General features: G+C 42.7%; 1 protein-coding gene across 2 annotated transcripts in view; it reads left to right on the forward strand.

Moving 5' to 3' along the window:
- Nucleotides 1-26,417, forward strand: part of HPS3 (HPS3 biogenesis of lysosomal organelles complex 2 subunit 1) — a 68,490-nt gene that overhangs the window by 23,135 nt on the left and 18,938 nt on the right. For both annotated transcript variants that reach the window (XM_073581065.1, XM_073581066.1), the window contains 9 exons: nucleotides 7,285-7,465; nucleotides 7,662-7,747; nucleotides 9,069-9,267; nucleotides 10,544-10,625; nucleotides 19,108-19,259; nucleotides 19,867-19,975; nucleotides 21,115-21,296; nucleotides 23,088-23,262; nucleotides 24,710-24,940. In XM_073581065.1, the coding sequence (XP_073437166.1) occupies nucleotides 7,285-7,465; nucleotides 7,662-7,747; nucleotides 9,069-9,267; nucleotides 10,544-10,625; nucleotides 19,108-19,259; nucleotides 19,867-19,975; nucleotides 21,115-21,296; nucleotides 23,088-23,262; nucleotides 24,710-24,940 (1,397 nt within the window). The remainder of the gene's footprint in view (nucleotides 1-7,284; nucleotides 7,466-7,661; nucleotides 7,748-9,068; nucleotides 9,268-10,543; nucleotides 10,626-19,107; nucleotides 19,260-19,866; nucleotides 19,976-21,114; nucleotides 21,297-23,087; nucleotides 23,263-24,709; nucleotides 24,941-26,417) is intronic.

Here is a 26,417-nt window from a genome sequence, read left to right on the forward strand (position 1 = left end):
CCGTAGACACTGATGAGGGCGAAATAGCCTCGGATAGTTCTAATGCGTCTACATCGGCATCCTCCTCAGAGATGGAGCGCCGTTGCTGTTTTCCATTAGATCATATGGATAATTTAGTTAAATCCGTGAGAAATACACTGGGTTGCACAGATACAAAAGAGCCGCAAACGGCTCAGGAAATTATGTTTGCAGGTCTAACAGACAGAAAGAGGAAAGTTTTTCCGGTTATTCCAGCAATAAAAGCTCTGGTTAAGAAGGAGTGGGAGAGATGGGACCAGAGAGGGTATCTTCCCTCAACTTCAAAGAGAAGGTACCCCTTTAACGACGAAGACTTGTCGACATGGGTTAAAGTCCCGAAGGTAGACGCGGCAGTGGCCTCCGCCTCAAAGCAAACAATCTTACCAGTGGAGGACTCGGGCGTGCTAAAAGACCCTCTGGACCGTAAAGCTGACGCCTCATTAAAGAGGGCATGGGAGGCAGCTACCGGCACGTTTAAACCGGCAATAGCTAGCACTTGCACAGCTCGCTCTATGCTGGTCTGGATCGACCAACTAGACCAGCAAATAGACCAAAAGATCTCCAGAGACAAGCTACGGGCCGCCATACCTCTAATCCGCGGCGCAGCGGCATATATAGCTGATGCTTCGGCTGATTCCTTACGTTTGGCAGCCAGAACAGCAGGGTTGGCTAATAACGCTAGACGTAGCCTATGGCTAAAAAGCTGGAGAGGGGACACCCAGTCCAAAGCAAAGCTTTGTACCATTCCTTGCGAGGGTGAGTTCTTATTTGGGAAAGCCTTAGATGAAATCCTTACGAAGGCAAAAGAAAGGAAAAAAGGATTCCCTAACCCTCCTCTCCCATTTTATAGGAGGGCGTTTAGGAGAAGACCTTTAGGCCGAGGAAGACCAGCAGAAAATCAAAACCGCTGGTCCACAAAGGAAGGAAAGGGCAAAGGTGCCATGTTTAGGGGATCCTCCTTCCGCAGGGACAGGAACTGAGGAGCCAGTCCCTCCAGTAGGGGGGAGGCTACAATTTTTTTTTCGAGAATGGGAGAAAATTACGCTTAGCCCTTGGGTCCTGGGCATTATTAAAGAAGAGTTAAAGATAGAATTTCATCATGTACCCCATGATTTGGAGCCTTCTGGACAAAAAAGTTCTGGTCCATGTACCTAAAAGGCAGGAAGGGAGAGGATTTTACTCCCCTCTCTTTCTGATACCTAAACCAGACGGGTCATTCCGGACGATAATCAACTTGAAGAAATTAAATTCCTTTATAATAAATCATAAATTTAAGATGGAATCCATAAGATCCATGATTAAGCTCCTCTTCCCTAATTGTATGATGGCAGGCTTGGATCTGAAGGATGCTTATTATCATATTCCCATCCATTGCAGATATCAGAGATACCTCAGAGTGGCGGTCCTCCTCGATGGCACCATACAGCATCTCCAGTTCGCAGCCATGCCATTCGGCATTTCCATCGCACCACGAGTATTTAAAAAGGTGATGCTGGAAGTGATGGCTTTTTTACGCCAGAAGAACACACTAATAGTACCCTATCTGGATGATTTTTTGATCGTACGGAATTCAATTCGGCAATGTAATGAACGGGTTGCTTATACAATCTTGTCCCTACAGGCCCTAGGGTGGGTAATAAACTTCAAGAAGTCCAGAATCGAGCCGCAGTCTGTTCAGTCCTTCCTAGGTCTTGAGCTAGACTCCATACATCAAAAATGTCTACTGTCTCAGGTAAAAATTTCAGCAATTAAAAAGAAAGTGAGGATAGCAATAGATCGGCCACACATATCTTTAAGGGAAGCAATGTCCCTCCTGGGATCCCTTACTGCCTGCATCCCTGCAGTTCGCTGGGCCCAGTTCCACACGAGGGAACTACAACACCAAATTCTCTTAGAGGAATCCCGGGATCGGGGTAATCTGACAAAGAAAATCACGCTATCCCAGGAGGTCCTAACCTCCCTTACATGGTGGCTAAGGGATGATAACTTAGCAGGAGGAGTACCTTGGGTTATAACACCCTCCCGTATAATTATCACGGACGCTAGCCCCAAAGGATGGGGAGCCCATATGGGAAATAGTTTTGCCCAAGGCCTATGGGATATAGGCGAATATCAGGATTCGTCAAATTTAAAGGAACTAAAAGCAGTCTATCATGCATTCTGTCATTTTCTTCCGCAGTTACAAGGGGAAAACGTGAGAATCCTTTCGGACAACACCACAGTAGTCGCATATCTGAACAGACAAGGCAGAACTCGTTCAGTCACCTTAATGTCTTCCGCAAGAAGGATTTTATCCCCTACCTCCACATAAGGGGAAGAGACAATTGGGAGGCAGATTTTCTAAGTCGCCATACACTGCGACAAGGAGAGTGGTGTCTAAGCCGGGAGATATTCACACGCATTGTGGCACTATGGGGTCGTCCCCAAATAGATCTCTTCGCCACCAGAGAGAACAGACAGGTGCGAAGATTCGCCTCTCTAAATATGACAGACAATCCGGAAATTCTGGATGCCCTCCAGGCCCCGTGGCAATTCAAACTGGCATATGCGTTTCCCCCAATCATACTTCTACCGCAGGTGATCAGGAAAATCAGAGCAGAGGAAGCACGAATAATCTTAGTAGCACCATTCTGGCCCAGGAGGCCTTGGTTTTCTTGCCTGCAAGCAATGTCAGTGACAGACCCGTGGGTGCTTCCCTCAACACCCAGGCTCCTCTCACAGGGGCCATTCTTCCATCCTCAAGTGGACAATCTCCACTTGACGGCTTGGAACTTGAAAGGGAAATGTTGAGATCAAGAGGTTTCTCGGAGGGATTAGTCAATACACTCCTACAAAGTCGGAAAGTGACAACGACAAAAATTTACACCAGAGTATGGAGAAAATTCCTAGAGTCCCACGCAGAGCCGGATTTCGGAGAAATTCCGATTACAGCGATCCTAGAGTTCTTACAGAAAGGGAAGGAATTAGGGTTAGCTGTTAACACATTAAAAGTACAGGTGTCGGCGCTAGGGGCCCTCTATAGTTATAACGTGGCAGGCAATAGATGGGTAAGCAGATTCATCTCGGCCTGTGAGTGGAGTGAGCCAGTGCACATACCTAGAGTTCCTCCTTGGGACTTAAACCTAGTTCTGGAGGCTCTAACACGTCCTCCCTTTGAACCTTTAGATTCAATATCCCTTAAACACCTATCCTTCAAAACACTACTGGTTGCACTAACCTCAGCCAGAAGAGTTAGCGACATACAAGCCCTTTCAATAGAACCCCCTTTTCTGTTGACATTTCAGGATCAGTTATTAAAACCAGACCCCTCATACCTACCAAAGGTAGCAGGGAAGTTTCATAGATCACAAGAGATCCACCTCCCGTCATTTTTTAGTAACCCTTCTACTCCAGAGGAAGAAAAGTTCCATACACTAGACGTTAGAAGAGCGGTATTACAATACATCGAGAGGTCTAGCAGCTGGAGGAAGAGTAGGGCTCTGTTTATTTCCTTCCAGGGCCAAAAGAAGGGACATGAAGTCACAAAGGGTACTTTGTCTCGGTGGATCAGAGACGCAATTGGGCTGGCATACTCCGAGAGCAATGAAAATCCTCCGGAGGGTATCAGAGCACATTCCGCCAGAGCTATGGCTTCCTCCTGGGCAGAGAGGGGAGACGTCGCAATCGAGTCTATATGTAAGGCGGCAATCTGGTCTACACCCTCTACCTTTTATAATCACTATAGGCTTGATTTATCAGGCTCATCCGACCTAGCCTTTGGTAGAGCGGTCCTCAGCACGGTGGCCCTCCCAGGTGAAGGTCTCTGAAAGTCTCTCCAAGTGGGTGCTGTCGTGGCGAAGAGTAAAAAGCCGGATTACTTACCGGTAATGCTCTTTTAATGAGTCCACGACAGCACCCGTTCACTAACCCTCCCTAGAAGTTAACATAATGTATATACACCTTCTTAGTTGTAAAGTTAATAAATTTAGAATATTGGATAATATAATGGCCTAATAATTGGCGGTCCTCCTGGTACTCTGAAATCCAACTGAGGGGGAGAGACGGACCGCCCTCTTTTATCTCTGTAGGTTTCCTGTTCCTATGGGCGGATCCCTCTCTCCAAGTGGGTGCTGTCGTGGACTCATTAAAAGAGCATTACCGGTAAGTAATCCGGCTTTTTGCACACGTTGTGTCATATCGTCTGGATGTACCTGCTATGGATGGAGAGGTGGGGAAGCCGGAGCAGCGGGTCACAGGAGGCAGGAGCCTGCTGCGGCTAACACCTTTGCCCACTGCTAAAGAGAAATGAACATTCACTGCGCTCAATGCCCATGGGAGTGGAGAGCAGTGAATATTCATCTCTGTTTAATAGCGGACACGCTGTTAGCTGCAGCCACTGGATTCCTGCAGCTTCCAGGTTTTCACTTGTGCCCGCTACTTAAGGTAATGAATATTCACTGCCCTCCACTCCCATAGACGTGGAGAGCAGTGAATATTCATTGATCTTTAATAGCGGGCACAAAAGTAGCAACCGCTGGCTTCCTGCAACTGCCGGGCGATAACGTGTCCGCTATTAAAAAGAATGGCTATTCACTGCTCTCAGTGAATAGTCATTCCCTTTAATGGCGAGCACATAGGCAGCCAGCGGCTGCGGCTAACACTGTGGCTGCTATTAAAGATCAGTGAATATTCACTGCTCCACACGTCCATAGTCCCGTCACTATCATGCTCTGCTTACAAGCATAAATCGGCTGCTGGCCTCGGAATAGGAAGCTGCGAGGGAGCGCAGGAAGGTAAGTAGAATTTTTTTTTTTTTTAATTAAATGTTTTTCTAATGGGGGTCATGCATACCAGGACGTAGATGGGGATCCTGCCCAGTGCCCACCAGGCTGGGGGTTGAGGGGACCATGTATTCCTGGATTGGGTAGATATATATTCCAGGATAGATGAAATTGGTACAGAACTGACCACATTTTTTGCTTCAATTTTTTTTCTAATTTCCTCCTCTAAAACCTAGGTCTTATAGTCCGAAAAATACAGTGCATTGTAATTTTGGGAATGACACTTTTAAAGATTGTTGTGAGATGTAAGGATAGCCCCTTCTTCTTTTCTTCATGTCCCTGCCAGCTCTCTTGATGTCTTAAAAAGAATCCTTGACCATCCCTAAATCTGACATTACCCTCTCTGTGGGTGGCACTATAATAACACCCCGGCAGCAGGTGCGCTGTCTGGGTGTTATGTTTGACACCAGTCTCTCCTTCACATCCCATATACAATCTCTTGCCACTTACACCTAAAGAACATCTCTAGAATCCACCCTTTTCTCACCATGGAAACAAAAACCACTAAAACCACTTCTGAAGAAATGTGCACAAATGGACAGCGACATTTTTTTCTTATCTAAACGCATCTCCATGGAAACAACAAAAACCCTCACTGTAGCATTGATCCACTCTGCCTGGATTACAAAAACCCTCACTGTAGCATTGATCCACTCCCGCCTGGATTACTGCAACGCTTTATTGATTGGCCTCCCCGTTACTCAACTATCTCCTCTCCAGTCCATACTTATTGCAGCAGCCAGGGTCATCTATCTGGCTAATTGGTACTCGGATGTGTCTGCTCTTTGCCATTCCTTACATTGTCTGCCCATTCACTATAGGATCCAATTCAGAGTACTGGTTCTCACCCACAAAGCTCTCCACAGTGCAGCACCCCCCTACATCTCCTCCCTCATTTCTGTCTATCGGCCTAACCGACCGCTGCGCTCTGCAAACGACTTTCTACTAACCTCTGCACTAATCCGTACCTCCCACTCCCGACTCCAAGACTTCTCCTGCGCTGCACCAATCCTCTGGAATGCTCTACCCCAAGAAATTAGGACTATCCACAATTTGCACAGCTTTAGGCGCTCCCTCAAAACACATTTGTTCAGAGCGGCCTATCACGTTCACTAATCAAAATCATTCTATGTGTAAGTGTGCATGAGTAGCCCATTCACTATCTCCATCCATCCCTCTCTCCCTCAAGATGGCTGGACCATTATTGTAAATACACCATTTTAAATACACACCTGTACTTTGTATCTCCCCCACCTCATTGTAGATTGTAAGCTCTCACGAGCAGGGTAGTCTTATTTTGCTTTAATTATTGTATTGTTAACGTTGTTACTTATGACTTGTGTTTTGAAACTATTAAACTGTAAAGCGCTGCGAATATGTTGGCGCTATATAAATAAATATTATTATCCTTAGCTTAAGCATGTTTATCAGATGACTATCAGCAGAAAGCTTGCCTTTCCGTTAGCTATTCCTCACGATCTCTCCCCTCCAAACACATGCAGGCTCTCTTCTTAATGGGACAGGGAATAGCCACTGCTAGACAGCTCTGGTATGGTTAAGGCTGCATGCACACATCCATGTGACATGTCCTAGTGCAGTCTTTCGGGAATCATTACAGACCCATAGTTTCATTGATATCATAAATACATCAGTTTTTAAAAAAACTGGTTTGTGTGCCCAGTCCATGAGACTTGGAGCACGTCCTATTCTCTTCCGTTTTGCCATTAAAGTCTATGGGGATCCATGTAGAACAGATGACACTGATCGACAAACTTTGTACGTCAGAGTTACATCTGAGTTTCTCTGTTTTTAACAAATGCATTAAGGGGCAATAGATAAAAAAGAAAAAGTTTAGATAGTCTACCTGGTTCAGTAAAAAGAAAAATGTGAAAAAATAGAAGCAACCCTGATCACACCTGAAAAGAAAAACCTGTCCGTCTCTCTCGGATGGTAACACTCACGACTGTGTAACTGCAGCCTTAATCATGATTATGGAGTACTGGGGCGCTTTGTCAGAATCACGACTAACGTCATCAGAAAACATAGACCCCCCTGAGATTGCATTACATGTGGCTGATGGGCACGCTGAGCGAGCCACTGCCTTCTGTAAGTCGCCTGAGAGCCCATGATCACCATGTCTGTGGCATCTAAGGGTGTAAACTTTTTAACCTATCAGTGTCCATCTCTGTTGGTTGCCATTCAGTGCCTGATGCCCAAGAGTGTTAACAGTAGCCTGGTCATTGATATCCAATGCTTAGTGTTGCGATCGCCTAAAAAAGCTACATAACAAGTCTATTGACCAGCCATTGCTATTGCGTTCCTCCAAGTACGGGCCCAATACTGTATACACTCGGCCATAGTAGCAAACAACCCAAAAGTACACAATCCGTTTCAAATTTTAGTAATGCCATCTAACAGGCGCTTGCGATCTACTTCCTTTTTCCAGGTGGTAAGTCTAGTCTGGTTGTGACAGCGTCCCACCCATTGGAGTGCGAGGACTTTGTCGTGTGTCAGAGGCCTGTGGAACTTATTGGAGAAGACTGCGAATCTTGTAACATAGTGGTGACACCAGAGTCAACAGGACTAGATGCCCCCAGTCATTACCGTGTGACGTATATCCTGTACAGGTAATAAAATAATGTCTGATTGTCCGCTGCTAAGTTTCACTTAATAACCTGTCTGGTTTTGTAGTTTTCACTGCATATAATGTACTAAACTCTTTTTCACCTTTGAAAGCAGTGAATTGTGGTCCAGCGTTTACAGTTTGAGGGTACATGCATGTGTGCGTGTATATTTCTAATCTTATACTTTGTCGTTATTTAGGAGGTTTGCTCCAGACTTTACCGATGGCTTCAGTGTAGAAAGCACAAGATTGCATTCTCTACAGCTGCTACCTATGTATAGGACAGGTATAAAATACTCTGCTGGAAAATGCATTATCCCAAATGTTTATTACATCCAGGGATTTTAGGCTTTTTGAAACCTCAAGGACCAAAGCCTGGAACTAAAGTACGGTACTTTGTGCCTGCCACCCGCTAATCCATACTCAGACAATTGTTCACTGTTGTATCATCTTAATTCCCTAACGTGGGGATGACCTGCAATACCGGAGACAGTTTTAGAAGAGTGCTACTTTTTTTTTTTTTTTTCGTCCTAATCAGGGATAGCCTCATCATCCATTTTAACACCATATCCTTTATTATTCTATATAATCTGTCTTCATAGGTACGAGAAATATTTTTTTTCTGAAACACAGCTCCAAATCCTGTGTAACGCAGTTAAATGATAGCCCTTTAGCTGGGACTGGAATTTTTATTCCCGTTTTACAGTGTATTATATGGTAAAATGAATTGTATCATTCAAGGTTACAGCTCGTCCCATAAAAAAAAAATTAAGTCCTCATATGTATATTTTGATTGAAAATAGGAAGCAGGGGAGGGATAAAACAAAATCGCAAACAATAAAAAAAATGGAAAATCGCCATCATGAAGGGATTAAATACTACATTCCCTGCATAGATCATTAAAATAAGTTATTTGCAATTTTCATGCCATGAAGGCTGATAGCTTTTTCTTACATAGTATGATGGCAACCGATTGGTTTTTTTTTTTTTTTTTTAACTGCTTCAGGGCCGCCTATAGACTATGAGTGCATCTAAAGGAAAGCGGGGATCCGGCTGTCAGATCCGTAGAGAAGGCACAAACGGTTCATTACTGTCTGTGCTCTTTCTCAGTATGTAGTATTAGACTGGGCTGAGGAAGCTTTCTCCTCCACGCGCAGTGTAACTGTATAGATAAGCAGGACCTGCTGGCAGAGGAGGACAGGAGACCCAGACCGCTCTGATGTGCAGCGCCAGCAGGTTGCATTTCCCCTGTAACTGGGGTTAATATACCAGTCAAAGTTACAATGGAAATAAGATGAAAATAAAGGTGTTTCAATATTTTAATTTTTTTAAACGGGTAAAAAAATAAATATATAAATAAAAATATAAAAGATGTGAATCCAAGTTGCGGTTACTCGCCCTGCTAAGTTGGGCGCATTTTAGTGGTCCTCTGTGGTCATAAGAAAAGAAAAAACCTATTTCATGAGCTATATGTAACACCTCTTTGTTAGTGGTCTTTTGGTTATGTCCTATAATTAATACCCGGGTAGCCCTGTAGTTAGATTTGATCTCTAGTGATTTGAGAATGGGACAGCCCCGTTTTGACAATTTTGAGTTTTTCCTCCTAGAAACTCGTGTTCTTCCTAATGAAGCCAAACACACAGTCTCTTGGAAGGAGGTTTCGAGCCTTTTTTGCTTCTTCTCCATGCCACACACTGGCTACCTGTACACTGTCGTCAGTGCTGTGGAGCTGATATCGGTCTACCAGTATCCCGAGAGGTCTCAGCAGGCGGTGCTCACTCCTGAGTTCCTACACGTCATTACAAGGTATTCCTTTTTATTAAAGTGTTTCTCAGTTTTGGATGAGCTGTTTGTTGTTTTCCATAGAGTACTAGAGTAATAGTCCTAATAAGAACACCTGTACAATTATACTTCTTTTTTAAAAAGGCCTGATGTCCAGGGAAAGAATAGTCACGTATGTTGAATTTTAGTATGCCTGATCCTTTGTTCTCCGGGGAGATGAGTTTCGCAACAGCGTATTCCTCTACCTACTAAATACCTGCATGGCTGACCTAGCAAAGTTGACTGCTATCTAAGGTGGATAAACTTTAATGGTTAGTCCTGTCTTCATTGATGGGCATATCTGATCGTTCTTGTGAATCAAGCAACTTTCCAATTTTACTGTTTATTATTATTTACCGCTCATTGCCTAGGTCACCGGCCACCGCGGTTGTCTAGCACTGGTGGCTGAACATGCACAGTGTTCTTTTCTCTTGAGCTTGTAAGCACTGCACTGAAGCTGGAGGTGATGACACACTTGGCTTCTGCTAGTGTCTGTGCCACTGTGCTTCTCTACTGCCGGACAACCAAACTTGCCCTATGTGCACACATTGAGAACACACGGTACTTATGGCCCACAGCACAATCATGCCACTGGTCTGAACTGTCAATGATGCAAGATCACACCAGTCCCCCAGCAAGCAGAGAGTGGGAGGAGGCTAGTGGGTCAAGATGGTGGCACAAGCCTTTTAATTGTTGCCCAGTTTTGAGCAATCTTTTCGCTTGTGTTGATTTATTCAGCAAATATTTAATAATAATTTATCATTATTGAAAATGCTCGATATAAGAATAAGACCAATATCCTATGGACAGCCGGTTTCGGAGAGCAGCCGTTAAGATGGTGGTTGCTACGTTAGTTTACTGCCAAAGCCAAACAGATTGAAGACCAGAAGGTGAAGAGCCATAGATTTCACTGACGGATATATATGTAATATCACGTGTAAGATGGATAGTTGTAAAGGATTTAAACATAAAAGTATGTTTTCTATTATGATCTATATCTTATGCAGAGCAATGTACTATTATATAAATGTGAACTGACTGAAAATTAGTGCAAAAACTGTAAAGCTAATTTATCATGCAAAACCAAACCTACTTCCAGAGATGTTCTGTGCTTAGATTTTCTTTCTGCAGAACATCCTATTAATCAGACATTACTTGCACAGTGCTCTTAGAGTGAACATACACTGTGCAATAAGAATTGGCAGGTTGTCTACATAGACGTCACTAATGAAGAATATGTTTTCCAATTTTCCCTTTACAGTAACAATTTGCAGTGTTTCACAGTCAGGTGCAGCGCAGCCGCAGCTCGGGAAGAAGACCCCTATATTGATACAACGATGAAGGTAGATGGCCACATTGAATGTCAGATTTCATGGACTCTTAGTCATGACCATGACATTTTGAAATGTAATTGTGTTCAGTTCTTTTAGAAGAGTCTGCTAAAAAAAAAAGTATGAAAATCATATCCAAAGAAAAGCACCAATAGAACTAAAAATACTAAAAGTAAAAAACTTTGAGATGACAATAAAACACATAGTATGAGAACATTGAAAAATAAATAGGGCGATGACAATGGTGAGCCAAAGAAACAGTGGGTCCACGGTAGTGGAACAGGCAAAAAAAAGAAACCTCAGGCAAGGTAAATAGTTGTAAACATTAATCAGCTCAAAAGTGCATGGGCATAGTGCTACAGAGTCCATCAATATAAAGTTATAAAGTAAATCCAAAAATAAGGATACACTAAAAGCACAGAGACATCATAAAGGCTAACAGCCATAAGTAAAGGGAGAATACGGAGTAAAAAATCAGTAGCATAAGGTGCATGAAAACCCGAGGAATTACCTGATATACCGTGGAGCCACCCACCCTAACGTGCGTTTCGACGCAGTGCCTTCTTCCGGGGGTATGCCTTCTTCCACTACGCCTAGAAGAGGGCACTGCGCCAAAATCAATAAAGTTTTTTTTTACTTTTAGTATTTTTGGTTCTATTGGTGCTTTTCTTTTGATATGATTTTTATTGCTTCTGCACCAAACCTTTCCTATACATCCTTGCACCCCCTATACCCCTATATGCTATTTTATTGACTTATATTACAAATTTACAAATTGGGGGTGTTGGCTTGGTACATATGTTTTGTTTTTTTTTATGTCCGAAAAGTATCCCTAACACCACGTTCGCACGTTCAGTATTTGGTCAGTATTTTACATCAATGTTTGTAAGCCAAAATCTGGAGTGGAACGGTCAGAGGAAAAGTCTAATGTATAATAGAAACACGTCTCCACCACTTCTGTATTTTTCATTTACTCCTGGTTTTGGCTCACAAATACTGATGTGAAATACTGAATGTGGCCTAAGAATGCTACTTGCATGCAGAATTTGATGCCCCATTTTTTTTTTATTACAGCATATTTAAAGGCTTCCAAGTAACTATTTAGAATGGTGTCTTGTTTGTACACAGACTTAATAACCCCATTTCTGGCCATAATGTGACTGATGTTCTGCATTCTCAGCAGTTTTCCCTTCTCCATGCTCCATCTGTAACTTGCCATGCACTGGTAGCTGGGCTGCAGAGATTCCTCCCATATACAGCACAGAGAGGGAAATGCCGACTCTTCATTCACCTCTTATCTTGCAGAGACAAGCTGCAGCAACATGGAGGACATTGTACAGCAGAGCTCAGCTGTGTTGCACACTTGTTATGGAGCTCTGCGCGATGATTTTCTGTCTGCTCCTTCCCTGCTGCACACTCCTTATCCTCCACTCTCTATATAGGATAATGGCTTGTGTTATGTGATACCTGTAGTCCATCTCCTCTGAGTGCAGGAGCAGGCTTATTTTTCTGATGAGATACATTACAAAGTTTCTTACCACCTGCACTATTGATTTATGCAACATTTGTTGAAAGTACAGTTCTGTTTTAATAAGAGCAGGTTACTGTAAATACTGAGACCCTGATTCAGGCGATCTGTCCGTTACTGGGCTACTTGCTGTAGTTTTGATTAAACAGTTTTATCAGGAGGAGATTATCACTAGAGGACTAGTAAAGCTGCTGTCATGTAGTTCTTATTCATGAGATCTATATAACCCTGCCCCCACCACTGATTGGCAGTTTTGTGTACACTGTGTATAGGCAGAAAGCTCCCAATCAGTGGTGTGGGCAGGATTGTACAGAGCTCAGGATTCAGAAAACTGCTAGATCTGCAGCAGAAAAAAAAAATGTAATCAAAACTGCACCAAGCAGCCCAGTAAGTGACACATTGCTAGAGTTAGGGTCTCTGCCCCTATATCATGCTGCTCTCAGATGAATACCAAAAACCTTCCCTTAAAGGGAACCTATCAGCAGGATTGTGCATAGTAACCTACACACAGTGTCAGGTCGGCGCCGTTATACTGATTGAAATGATACCTTTGTTGATGAAATCCGTCTTGTGCTTCTTTTTAATCCTTATTTTCAGTTTTGTGTTAATGATATGCTCGTGTTCTAAGGCGGGGTTGGGGTATGTGGTACTCTGACTATACAGTTTGGTCCATATATATTTGGACAGACATTTTTCTAATTTTGGTTCTAGACATTACCACAATGAATTTTAAACAAAACAATTCAGATACAGTTGAATTTCAGACTTTCAGCTTTCATTTGAGGGTATCCAGATTAAAATTGGATGAAGGGTTTAGGAGTTTGAGCTCCTTAACATATGCCACACTGTTTTTAAAGGGACCAAAAGTAATTGGACAATTGACTCCCAAGGCTATTTCATGGACAGGTGTGGGCAATCCCTTCGTTATGTCATTCTCAATTAAGCAGATAAAAGGCCTGGAGTTGATTTGAGGTGTGGTGCTTGCATTTGGAAGGTTTTGCTTTGAAGGAAACACGCGGTCAAAGGAGCGCTCCATGCAGGTGAAGCAAGCCATCCTTAAGCTGCAAAAACAGAAAAAACCCATCTGAGAAATTGCTACAACATAAGGAGTGGCAAAATCTACAGTTTGGTACATCCTGAGAAAGAAATAAAGCACTGGTGAACTCATCAATGCAAAAAGACCTGGGCGCCCATGGAAGACAACAGTGGTGGATGATCGCAGAATGATCTCCATGGTGAAGAGAAACCCCTTCACAACAGCCAACCAAGTGAACAACCCTCTCCAGGAGGTAGGCGTATCAATATCCAAATCTACCATAAAGAGAAGACTGCATGAAAGTAAATACAGAGGGTTCACTGCACGGTGCAACACACTCATAAGCATCAACAATCAAAAGGCTAGACTGGACTTTGCTAAAAAACATCTAAAAAAGCCAGAACAGTTCTGGAAGAACATTCTTTGGACAGATGAAACCAAGATCAACCTCTACCAGAATGATGGAAAGAGAAAAGTATGGCGAAGGTGTGGTACAGCTCATGATCCAAAGCATACCACATCAACTGTAAAACACGGCGGAGGCAGTGTGATGGCTTGGATATGCATGGCTGCCAGTGGCACTGGATCACTAGTGTTTATTGATGATGTGACACAGGACAGAAGCAGCCGAATAAATTCTGAGGTATTCAGAGCCATACTGTGTGCTCAGATCCAGCCAAATGCAGCCAAACTGATTGGTCGTCGTTTCATACTACAGATGGACAATGACCCAAAACATAAAGCCAAAGCAACCCAGGAGTTTATTAAAGCAAAGAAGTGGAATATTCTTGAATGGCCAAGTCAGTCACCTGATCTCAACCCAATTGAGCATGCATTTCACTTGTTAAAGACTAAACTTCAGACAGAAAGGCCCACAAACAAACAGCAACTGAAAACCACCGCAGTGAAGGCCTGGCAGAGCATCAAAAAGGAGGAAACACAGCGTCTGGTGATGTCCATGAGTTCAAGACTTCAGGCAGTCATTGCCAACAAAGGGTTTTCAACCAAGTACTAGAAATGAACATTTTATTTACAGTTGTTTAATCTGTCCAATTACAGTTGGTTCCTTTAAAAACAGGGTGGCACATGTTTAGGAGCTGAAACTCCTATACCCTTCATCCACTTTTAATGTGGATACCCTCAAATGAAAGCAGAAAGTCTGAACTTCAACTGCATCTGAATTGTTTTGTTTAAAATTCATTGTGGTAATGTCTAGAACCAAAATTAGAAAAATGTCTCTGTCCAAATATACACCGTGTGCAGAATTATTAGGGAAGTTGTATTTGAGAGGATTCTTTTTATTGTTGAATAACAAATATGTTCTCAATCAATCCAAAGGACTCATAGATATCAAAGCTTAATACACTGTTCCAAATTATTATGCAAAAAATATTTCCTCATATTTTCTCTAAATTACCTATATGAATTGCAGTCATTGTTATTTTCCAGTCATCTAATATTCTAGTATAATTGCAATGTTTTTGAACAAACTGCCTATGAAAACAGTATATTTTTAAAAATAAGAAACACTCAAAATGCATGTTCCAAATTATTATGCACAGCAGAGTTTTCAACCTTTTTATTTTGACCAAAAAATGGTCAATTGTGAAATTATAAGCATTATCAGCTTATTACAAAATGAAATCAAACCGTTTTCAAGTCAAAACTTTATTCTAGGTGATATTACATTTGCACATAGGACCCCTTGTTGGAAAGAAGATTCTGATCTCTCTCGTCCATTGAATTTGTCAGTTTTTGGATGGTTTGTGCTTCAATTGTTTTGCCTGTGGACAGAATACCCTCCCAGAGCTGTTGCTTAGATGTGAACTGCCTCCCGCCATCATAGACACTCCTTTTGATGATGCTCCAGAGGTTCTCAATGGGGTTGAGGTCAGGGGAAGATGTTGGCCACACCATAAGTTTGTCCTCCCATAGCAGCCAGAGAAGCAGATGTGTTATTTGCAGCATGAGACGGTGCATTATCATGCATGAAAATGATCTTGCTGCGGAAAGCACGGTTCTTCCTCTTGAACCATGGCAGGAAGTGCTGGTTTAGAAACTCCACATAGATTATGGAGTTCATCTTTACCCCTTTAGGGATCCTAAAGGGGCCGACAATCTCTCTCCCCATGATTCCAGCCCAAAACATTACTCCACCTCCTCCTTGTTGGCGCCTTAGCCGTGTTTTAATGGGGTGTCCATCAACCAGCCATCCTCCACTCCATCCATCTGGGCCATCGAGCGTTGCACGGCACTCATCGGTGAACAAAACAGTTTGGAAGTCAGTCTTCATGTATCGTTTGGCCCACTGGAGCCGTTTCTGCTTGTGTGCAGTGGATAGAGGTGGTCGACAGGATGGCTTATGCACAGCTGCAAACCTCTGAAGGACCCTGCATCTTGTTTTTCAGGGGACGTTGGAGGCACCAGCAGCTTCAAAAACTTGTCTGCTGCTATAACAAGGCATTTTTGCAGCTGCTCTTTTAACCTGACACAATTGCCTGTTGGAAAGAGTCTTCAATTTTTCCTTATCAGCACGCACACGTGTGTGCTGGGAATCAGCTACATACTTCTTGATTGTGCGATAATCACAATGAAGTGTCGTGGCAATGTTGACTGTAGTCATGCCTTGACCTAAATACGCCACAATTTGTTGCTTCTCAGCAGCCGACACATCCTTTTTTCTTTCCCATTTTGGCAAAAAATGTTGGCTGCTTAATAATGTGGAACCGCCTTCTTAAGTAGTCTTGCCTTTATTTGGACACACCTGCCAAACTAATTTGCACAGGTATCTGCAATTGCTTTCAGTGATATAAAGAGCCCTGACACACATCACCATCAATGAGTTTAAATGACGAACAAAAAAAATTCTAACCTTATCACTCCTAAACTCTTTTTGCATAATAATTTGGAACAGTTTATTTTTGGAATTTGGAGTGAGTTTTTGTTTAGATTTGGCTATCTTGGGCCTCTTTCACACTTCAGTCAAAATCCGCCAAAAGGACGGATGGCGGATCCGTTTTAGTACTGATGACAACGGATGGCACCCGTCCGTTTTTCTGACGGATTCGACAAATGAAGAATTTTAAAGAGAGAGAGAGAGAGTTTTTTTTTTTTGGTCCGGCACCCAGAAAGAATTTCGGGTTAAATGAGTGACTGGAGGATCTGCCAGAGAAAAAAACATTGCAAGCTCCGTTTTGAAATCTTTGAGGATGGTGACGGACAGCAACTTTTGGCGGATCCGCAAAAAAAACGGATGCAACGGACGGCAATCCGTCACAATCCGCCAATAATGTAAGTCAATGGGGAAAAAAACGGATCCTCAAAAGAAAATTGCGGATCCGTTTTTTTCAAAACCTGGCGGATTGTGACTGATTGTAAAAAACTGAAGTGTGAAAGAGGCCTTAGGAGGATATCTGTTTGTGCAGATTTATTAGGCAACTTAATAAAAACCAAATATATACCCATCTCACTTGTTTATTTTCACCAGGTAAACCAATAGAGCAACACAAAATTTAGAAATAAACATTTCTGACATTCAAAAACAAAACAAAAAAAAATCAGTGACCAATATAGCCACCTTTCTTTACGATGACACTCAAAAGCCTTCCATCCGTAGATTCTGTCAGTTGCTTGATCTGTTTACGATCAACATTGTGTTCCGCAGCCACCACAGCCTCCCAGACACTGTTCGGACAGGTGTACTGTTTTCACTCCGTGTAGATCTCACGTTTTATTAGGGACCACAGGTTCTCTATGGGGTTCAGATCAGGTGAACAAAGGGGCCATGTCATTATTTTTTCTTCTTTTAGACCTTTACTGGCCAGCCACGCTGTGGAGTATTTGGATGCATGTGATGGAGCATTGTCCTGCATGAAAATCATGTTTTTCTTGAACGATACCGACTTCTTCCTGTACCACTGCTTGAAGAAGGTGTCTTCCAGAAACTGCCAGTAGGTCTGGGAGTTGAGCTTCACTCCATCCTCAACCCAAAAAGGTCCCACAGGTTCATCTTTGATACCAGCCCATACCAGTACCACACCTCCACCTTGCTGGCGTCTGAGTCGGAGTGGAGCTCTCTGACCTTTACTGATCCAGCCTTGGACCCATCCATCTGGCCCATCAAGAGTCACTCTCATTTCATCAGTCCATAAAACCTTAGAAAAATCAGTCTTAAGATATTTTTTGGCCCAGTCTTGATGTTTTATCTTATGTTTCTTGTTCAAAGGTGGTCGTTTTTCAGCCTTCCTTAGCTTGGCCATTCCCTGAGTATGGCACACCTTGAGCTTTTTGATACTCCAGTAACGTTGCAGCTCTGAAATATGACAAAACTGGTGGCAAATGGCATCTTGGCAGCTTCACGCTTGATTTTCCTCAATTCATGGTCAGTTATTTTGCACCTTTTTTATCAACACACTTCTTGTGACCCTGTTGGATATTTGCCATGAAACGCTTGATTGTTCAGTGATCACACTTCAAAAGTTTAGCAATTTCAAGACTGCTGCATCCCTCTGCAAGACATCTCACAATTTTTGACTTTTCAGAGTCCGTCAAATCTTTCTTCGGACCCATTCTGCCAAAGGAAAGGAAGTTGCCTAATAATTAAGCACACCTTGTATAGGGTGTTGATGTCATTAGACCACACCCCTCCTCATTACAGAGATGCAAATCACCTGATTTACATAATTGGCAGTTGGCTTTCAAGCCTATACAGCTTGGAGTAGGACAACATGTATAAAAAGGATGATGTGATCAAAATACTCATTTGCCTAATATTTCTGCACCCAGTGTATATGGACCTAACTGTATATTCACAATGCAGACTGCTGACAGGTCACCGATCCCTCACTGACCTGCCCCCTAGTTTGCATAATGAATATATGTGCATTTGAAGAAAAACATGTCACTTCATCAAAAAGTGCGCAGGCGCCGCCAATCACTTGTCAGTGCCTATTATATTGCTAGGTTGAAAAGAAAAAAAAATCACCATCAAAATGGTGCCTGCGCATTAGCATCTATCTTTTTCCATTTATTTCCCTCTCTTCTGATATGATTTAGCACATCAGAGGAGAGAAATGGGGTCCCCCGGCCCTCGGTGTCTACTTCCAGGAAGAAAATGGTACACAGTGCACCCACCAAGATCTGCTGGCCTGCATCTGACAATAGGAGATTTCTCCTATTGGTTCATTTTGTTCACTGTGATAGACCCTATCACAGTGATCAAAATAAAAATATAAAGAGGGCTTGATTTGAGAATTTAGGGGGTTTCCACTGTTTAGGCACATCAGGGGGTCCAACATAGCAGGGGACACAAAATTTGGGCATGCTGTACTTTTTTTTTTTTTTTTTTTAGCAGCCAGTTACACCCTCCTCTTTCTCTAAGGCAATAAACATTCAGACTAGACAGATGCAATCATGTATGGGAGATCAGACCCAAATAACAGTAGTATGACCAGTCGGTATGATTCATCTGGTTGTGAAAAATTAGTGATATTCTCCTCTCCAAGACGCTATCCCAATATGTAGTTGGTGTAATAATATTATTGGCAAATACCTCCAATTAGAAATGTAATATATAATTTTATTGCTTCGCTATGTCCTCTTTCCTGATGTACAGGCATTGCAGGACCTTGGGTATCCATGGTTACGACCACTAGCATCTAGCTGTCATTACATCAGTGGTTGTATCCATGGATGCCTAAGGTCCTGCAATGCCTGCACATGAGGAAAGAAACATGGCGAATCTTGGAGATGGGATTACTCCTTTAAATAATAGAGTGCTATTGGATAAGACAAAGATTTCCATATATCAGAATTCAGGAGCCGTCCTGTCGGTTTCACTTTTCTGTATATACATTTTTATTCCCTGGATCCAGTTGGTTTTAGGTTCTCCTCTGTGGCTTTTCTGAACTTTACCCTTTTTTTGTACCCAGACATGCCCACCGGTATCACTCAATGTCTGTACACTAAGGATGCAGCTATTTATTGGATTAAAAGCCATCCAGCACTTTAATAACTACATAATCATCTTGACAAGAGCAGATATTGAGGATGTGGCAAAGAAAAAAAGAAAAAATACCAAGAGGTAAATTTTGCCTTTTAAACCTTGTTTCCTATTTATTGAGGAAAACACTGTAATATGGAAACAAAAAATCCAGCAATGATCTGAGGGCTTGCAGTGTGGTGGAACTTCGGGTCTGACTGGTGCTGTTCTCTGAAGTAAAAAGCCATTTGTGATCAGACATTTATTTTCTAGCCTGTAGATAGGTGAGAAAATTCCTTAAAGGGGTTAAAGGGGAAGACAAGTTTTCACCTATCCATAAGATAGGTAATAACATATAAATCAGTGTGGGTCCGACCACTGGTACTCACTTTGCTTGGCAGAAAGGAACCTTTTATCACTATTAGAATGGAACAGTAGTGAGCATGCTCAACCGCAGATCCATTCATTCTCTATGGGACTGCTGGGAAAAGCAGAGCTCAGCACTCGGCAGTCCCATAGGGGATAAATAGAGCTTCAGTCGTGCTTAGGCTTTGCCGTTCTGCTGACTTTTGCGCGTCTCAGCCGTTGGTCCCTCACCAAAGAACAAGGAAAGATCAGACCGTTTTTACTATTTCCACATTTTTGGCCATAGCTATGTAGTACCATCCTGTGTGTATGTGTATTCATTCTACCTTATATTTCATTGTAGCCCAAGAAATGCGAGCAGTGTGAAGGACAAGACCCCCAGTGCATCCGAGCATGGTTGGAATCTCTATGTTGTAAGCACTACACCTACTCTCCAGCTCTACAAAGAAATGGTATTCATTTTTATTACATACATTAAAGTACAAGTATGTGTGCAATGTATTTGAATGGACACGTATTCCCCTTACAGGGGCTGTACAAGATTACAAGAACATGGCTGATCTGTGGTGTCACATCTATCCACGTCTTGTCTCGTATTGCAGCTCGGCTTCTTTGAAGTAAATGGGCCTCAGATGCAAGACCAGACAGAGCCTGTGGACAGCGAGAGCTGGAGCGGCTAATAAGAGTATTCATTAGCCGACTCCTGCTCTGTAAATAAATAATTCAAAGAAAAACCCAGCATGGGTTCCTCTGTATTTTTGTTAACCAGTGAGGCAAAACTCACAGCTGGGGGCTCTAACTCTCAGCTGTGAGCTTCAACAAGGCTGGTTATCAAGAGTAGAGGGGTCCCGATGCTGTTTTTTTAATTATTTAAATAGATAATTTAAAAAAAAGACATGGGTCCCCCCTATTTTTGACAACCAGCTTTGCTAAAGCTCACAGCTGGGGGCTGGTATTCTAAGGCTGGTAAAGGGCCATGGATATTTCCCACCCCCAGGCAAAAATTAGATGCCCGCAGCTGCCCAGCTCTTCCCACTTGCCCTGTAGCAGTGGCAAGTGGTTGGGGTTCATATTTGTTGGGTTGATGTCACCGGACAATACAAAGGTGACATCAAACCCACGGATGGGTGTCTATAAGACACCTATCCATTACTAATCCTTTAGTGGTATAGTAAATAAAGACCCAGCCAGAGTAAAGTCCTTTATTAGAAATAAAACAAAACTCAGTTTTCCATTCTATTTAAAAATAGCAAACAGTTAGGTGAGTATAACACCTAATTCCACTAAAGCCCTCGTTCTCCTGTAATAAAACTAAAATAAAAAACAATATCCCTCACCTGTTGGTGGTTCTGTTCCACGCCATAATCCATGTCTTGGTGGGGGGGGGGGGGGGGGGGGGGCAATTTTTAACCTGGACGGTGCCAAGATGCGACCGTCCAGGCTGAGAACCACTGGTGACTGGGGTGACGTCATCGAGGTTACCTCCGGTCACTGAGGCTGCATTCCCAGCAGTGCTGAACTGCCGTGACCTCCGTGAGATCCCCGCTAGAACAGCAATTTTTCTCATGGTGCTATCTGCTGTCTTTACCAGGTAGAGTACAGCAAGAGATATGAGACTGTGAAGACCCATGGCAGTATTCACCTCCTGAGTGAAGCCCACCTCTTGCTGAGAGCGGCATTATTAAACCCAAATTTGGTGGATTCTGAAGACCAGAAGGAACTGATGGCGGCATTCAGAGAGAGCTGTGCTTACTTGGGAGATTGCTTCAGTAGGTGAGCATTCAGAAATAATTTGAAGTCACTAAATCTTAGTTACGTGCTGTGTGGTTTTTAATCCTCTTATGGCATGATGTATTTTTCATTTTTTTTTCTTTGATTTTTCTTCTTTATTCCAAGAAATGAGAAGAAAAATAATTGCGCTTTATGACATCTTTAGAGATCCATTCATTTTTCCATTGATGACATTGTTTGAAGGGCTTCTTTTTCCTTGTGTTTTTATGGCACCCTAAAATTATTTCATATACCGTATATACTTGAGTATAAGCTGACCCGAGAATAAGCCAAGGCACCTAATTTTACCAGAAAAAAAACTGGGAAAACTTATTGACTTGAGTATAAGTCGAGTATTCATTGTCCCCCTCATCCCCATCCTGGTCTGCATGGCTCCTCATCCCCATCCTGGTCTGCATGGCTCCTCATCCCCATCCTGGTCTGCATGGCTCCTCCTCCCCATCCTGGTCTGCATGGCCCCCATCAAAAAGCATAAAATAATAAACCAACCTACTTGCCTTCCCTGCACTTTATCGCATCGTCTTGTTTCGGTGCAAGCAGCTGATTTATGCTTTTAAGTAGCACATGGCAAGGACGTCATGTGCTGCTTGCAGAAGACAGCTGCTGGAATACTCACTGTTCTCCACGCCAAAACTGTGTGCCAGTGCAGTGAATATTCTTTCTTCTTTAGCAGTGGGCACATGCTTTAGCCACAGCAGTCGGTTCCTGCTTCCTGTGACCCGCTGCTCCGCCGCTGCTGCTTCCCCTCCATCTTCTAGGACCCTCATTTGAGTACAAGCCGTGTGGGGTGTTTTCAGTACAAAAAATGTGCTGAAAATCTCGGCTTATACTCGAGTATATACGGTAATTGAATCACTCTTCACTGCATTTTTTTGGCGGGAGGTATGGTGATTAGGAAACACCAATTCTAGTGTTTAAATAATGTTTCAGGCTGGGGGAAGCTTTGATGGACTCTAGAACAGTGATGATATTTGAACACATTTTTTAAATGCCAATGTTACAGATTCACGGTGACATTTATGTGGGTAACAGCAAGGTCAGAGCACAATCCTATTCAATAATGTTAGAGAACCTGAGTCCGCTCCATAATTAAAGAACAGAGGGGAATGAGGGGTAAAAGCATAGTCAGCTCACCAAACATTGATTTGCAGTCTTCGTCTATAAGGCAGCGCACAGAGCCGTCCCAGTCTCAGACGTGGCGGTAAATGGTAAAAAAAGCAAAGATCCTCCAGTGGTAGCCAAAAAATATATCAAAAGTAAGGTTTATTGATCACAATAAAAACTAGTAGCAAATCACCAAAGGAGATCCATAGACATAGGAGAAGGAGACCGACTAGTTTCAGCTTAACGCCTTAATCATGGTACGATACACCTCTACCTGTTGCGATGTACGTGTGTACCACATGTCAGGAAGGGGTTAAAGAGATTGTCCAATGATGCCGCATTGCTCGGATCGCTTTTCCAGGCGATGAGGAATATCTATCACTTTTCCACACAGCTGGTGCATAAAGGCGGCACTGCTGTGAAAAAGAAAGCTGCAACACATTATGCCCTTCATCCTGAGAATCTGTGCTGGTTGTGGCCATCTGACTCCCACTGATGAAGTGATGTCTTCTTCAACCACCAGTGTTTTTTGTTTAAGGACGATCCTTTTACGACATGAAACTATCCTTTTGAAGGTCTTTCTGAATGTATTTGGTTTCATAACCTAATATATTATTTTACATATCCCATTAATTCATGTGTATTTTTCCGTTCTTTTATGGCCTTCAGCTTGGACACAAAGAACTCCCACCTCGCACTCCCTTACTACAAAATGTCCTGCTTATCCATGTCCGATGTTATAGAGCGTGTCCGGTCTAAAGACTCGCAGCAAGACTATGGGAAAGGCTTCATGTTTTACCTCAAACATTCACTTTATGAAGAACTGGATGAGAAGCTTAGTGAAGTATGAACACGTTTATTTTTTGTCCTGCAGAGTCACAAGTTATGCTGCTTTGAGTGGATTGTCCACCTTTTGGGGCCATTTTGTTTCTTAAATGCATGCAATTGAGGCTTAAAATATTTTTTGCAATTGGATTTCATTAAAAATGTGTCACATGCTCCTCCACCGGCAGCCATTGTATGACCTGGAGAGCCGTGCAGTCTGAGGAAATCTGAACTAATGAGCCGGAGGAGAACCTGTCACCTATATAATAGTAAGTGCCACAGAATCATGTCTGTTAGAATAAAGACAATGTGGCCGACTCCGAAACACCTTATTCTGCAGCCACCAATAGACAGTTTAATACAACGGGTATAGGATGCAAATGGTGCAATATTTTTAATGAAAGCCAATGGCAAAAACAATTTTTTTTTTTTTTTTTTTTTTTTTAGCACCACTTGCATGCATTCAAGTAAGAAAAGAATTGCCCACAAAGGTGAACCCCTGATGTTGAAAAAAAGAATTAGAAAATTGCCCGACTCTAGTGAATTGGCTTCTATTCTAATAATGGTTGTAATCAGCCACATATAGCGCTGATGTAGATGGAGAAGAGAACTGTCTTATAATGAGTAATTTGTACCAGAGTTGGCGCTAGCAGATGGGAAGAAGCATGGCATGACATTGTGTCTTCCTGGAATGTCATTTTTACCGCTAACTTTACTGTGCTGCACTGTACTTTTCAACAAACTTTGCATAAATTTGTAGTACAAGAAAATGAGACTTTGTAATATACATTTATAAGAGAAATCCTTTCCTCCCCCACTTAGCCTCTTCTTTCTCCCCTGCATCCTATATTTGTCATACGTGCTGAATATCCAGCTCAGATTTGTTTTGCTCAGAGAAATGGAGCTGCCTGCTCATTTTGGTGTCATGTGACACAGGCTATTATACTCTGAAGAGGGGAGGAGGAGCAGGGAGAGGAAACAGGCAGAGGGAGACATGGAAAGATTGTGCTGAGCTTTCTAACAAGTCTTTTACATCACCCAAGAGCTGATTGACATGAAGGCACCTCAGTACTGATGTATAATGTTCTTGGTGTTGCTGTTGCTTCTCTCTGGGTGCTATAAAGTAATGAAAACTCATAGTAGCTTGTTACTTCCCACAATCTCAGAGCAAATTGAAAATTATTATTATTATTATTTATTGTTATAGCGCCATTTATTCCATGGCGCTTTACATGTAAGGACGGGTATACATAATAAAAACAAGTACAATATTGTTAAACAATACAAGTCATAACTGGTACAGGAGGAGAGAGGACCCTGCCCGCGAAGGCTCACAATCTACAAGATGGAACATACATGGGAAAAACTGATGAACATGCAGGATACAAGACATAAAATGGCCAGATATAGTGTTTCTTAGTGTTTGATTTTTAGCTTAGGCGATTGCTCTGTTTTTCTTTTCCCAGACAGTGGCGCACGCAGTTTTGCAGATTTTTATTGCAACAGAACCAAACCAGCTGCCTCAAGCTTTGTGCAGTCCTTGTATGGATAATGCTTGTCCCAAAAAAGCAATAATCTTTTTGGAAACCTTAGAGACATCCGAACCTTCAGCCCTTATTTCTCTAACAAAGGCAGCCATGGCGCTGAAAATGCAAGATTTTGAGGCTTATGAGGCAGCGATGCAGCGTCACTCAGAGGTAGGAAATCATCTGATTACTTGCTGAAGACTGAGCTAAAATGCGCATTTTCTTATTATATTGTGGCTGATATTGTAGTGAGAGGTTTGCTGCATATACCTGGTAACTGATTGTTTTCCATTTGTTAGAAAGGTGATCTACCCATAAGTGTGAATGAACGTTCATAGTGAGAAGCTGGTTGGGGGAAGGATGCACTTGGCAGATCAAAGAGCAGGGAAACCATCTAGGTTTCCTAGTAGTGAAGATTACAGCGTAGATGGGAAGAAAAGCAGCCTCATGGCTGTCTGCAAGGATGAGGTAGATCACACTCATTTCTCTTTACATGGATACACAGTATCTATGGGAGACTATGCTGTCAGGCAAGGGGGAAATCATATACTCCTCAACACATTGACTGATGGCACAAGGGAGACAAGATCTTTCCTGAACTATGGAAATCAGCCCAAGAATGAAGCTCTGATACATAAGAGCTAGTGAAGGTAGCATTACCCTGGACACACTGACCTCACATCCAGCAGGTGTTACTGGAGGGACACATTCACTTGAGAAGAGTCTGAGACTAAGGTCACATTCACATGATCAGTACTTTACCTCAGTTTTTGTAAGCCAAAATCAGGAGTAAGTGAATAATAGTGCATGTGTTTCTGTTATACTTTTCTGCTGTTCCTGTGGTTGATCCACTCCTGATTTTGACTTAGAAATACTGCTCAAATATTGAACATGTGCACGAGGCCCGAGAGCAGCTTACCTGGGGCTGAAAGTAAATGAAGGAATGGAGATCGTAGCCTGCAATGAACGTGCAAATAATTTTTTCCATGTCAAAGCTGACCATAGTCTTTAGTAATGGTGATGTATGGACAGAACGGGGCGTTATCTTTGGGATGAATTTAGACCAAAGCATCATAACTTTATCAACATTTACACTTAAAGGGGTTATCCACTACTAGGATAATCCCTTCTTGATCAAAATCTTTGGCCCCCGTAAACCAATAAAGGATATACTCCCCTCCTGTGCTGGCGCTGTTCCGTGGTGTCTGCACTCGCTTTCCCAGTGTGGTTGTTGTAACGCCGGCTCACATTCGCCGCTGTCGTAACTGTCCCCGCCTTCAGATAAATCGAACGCAAAAAGGAAGTCCAGGCTGGAGCTGATCTCTGACTCCTCTTCATGTTCAATTCGACAAGAGGCGGAGACAGTGAAGCTGGTGCTGATTGGGCACCGGTGTCACATGTCACAACAAGCGTGAGGAAGCCCCCGGGAGAGTGCCTACACCGCGGGAACAGCGCCGCCACGGGAGGTGAGTATAGGCCTTATTATTTTATGCGAGAGTCATGACAAGAAGTTGTCCAAGTAGTGGACAGACAGCTTCATTACCTACTAGATATGAAAGGAAATGTCGGTTACATTCAGTTCCTATTCACACATCAGTATTTCTTTCACGTGCTGTCAGTGTTGTTGTTTTTATTTTTTTTTTCCCAT

This window comes from Dendrobates tinctorius, unplaced genomic scaffold (genome assembly GCF_039654945.1).
Source record: "Dendrobates tinctorius isolate UK_male_01 unplaced genomic scaffold, ASM3965494v1 ptg000069l, whole genome shotgun sequence".
Classification (NCBI taxonomy): Eukaryota; Metazoa; Chordata; class Amphibia; order Anura; family Dendrobatidae; genus Dendrobates; species Dendrobates tinctorius.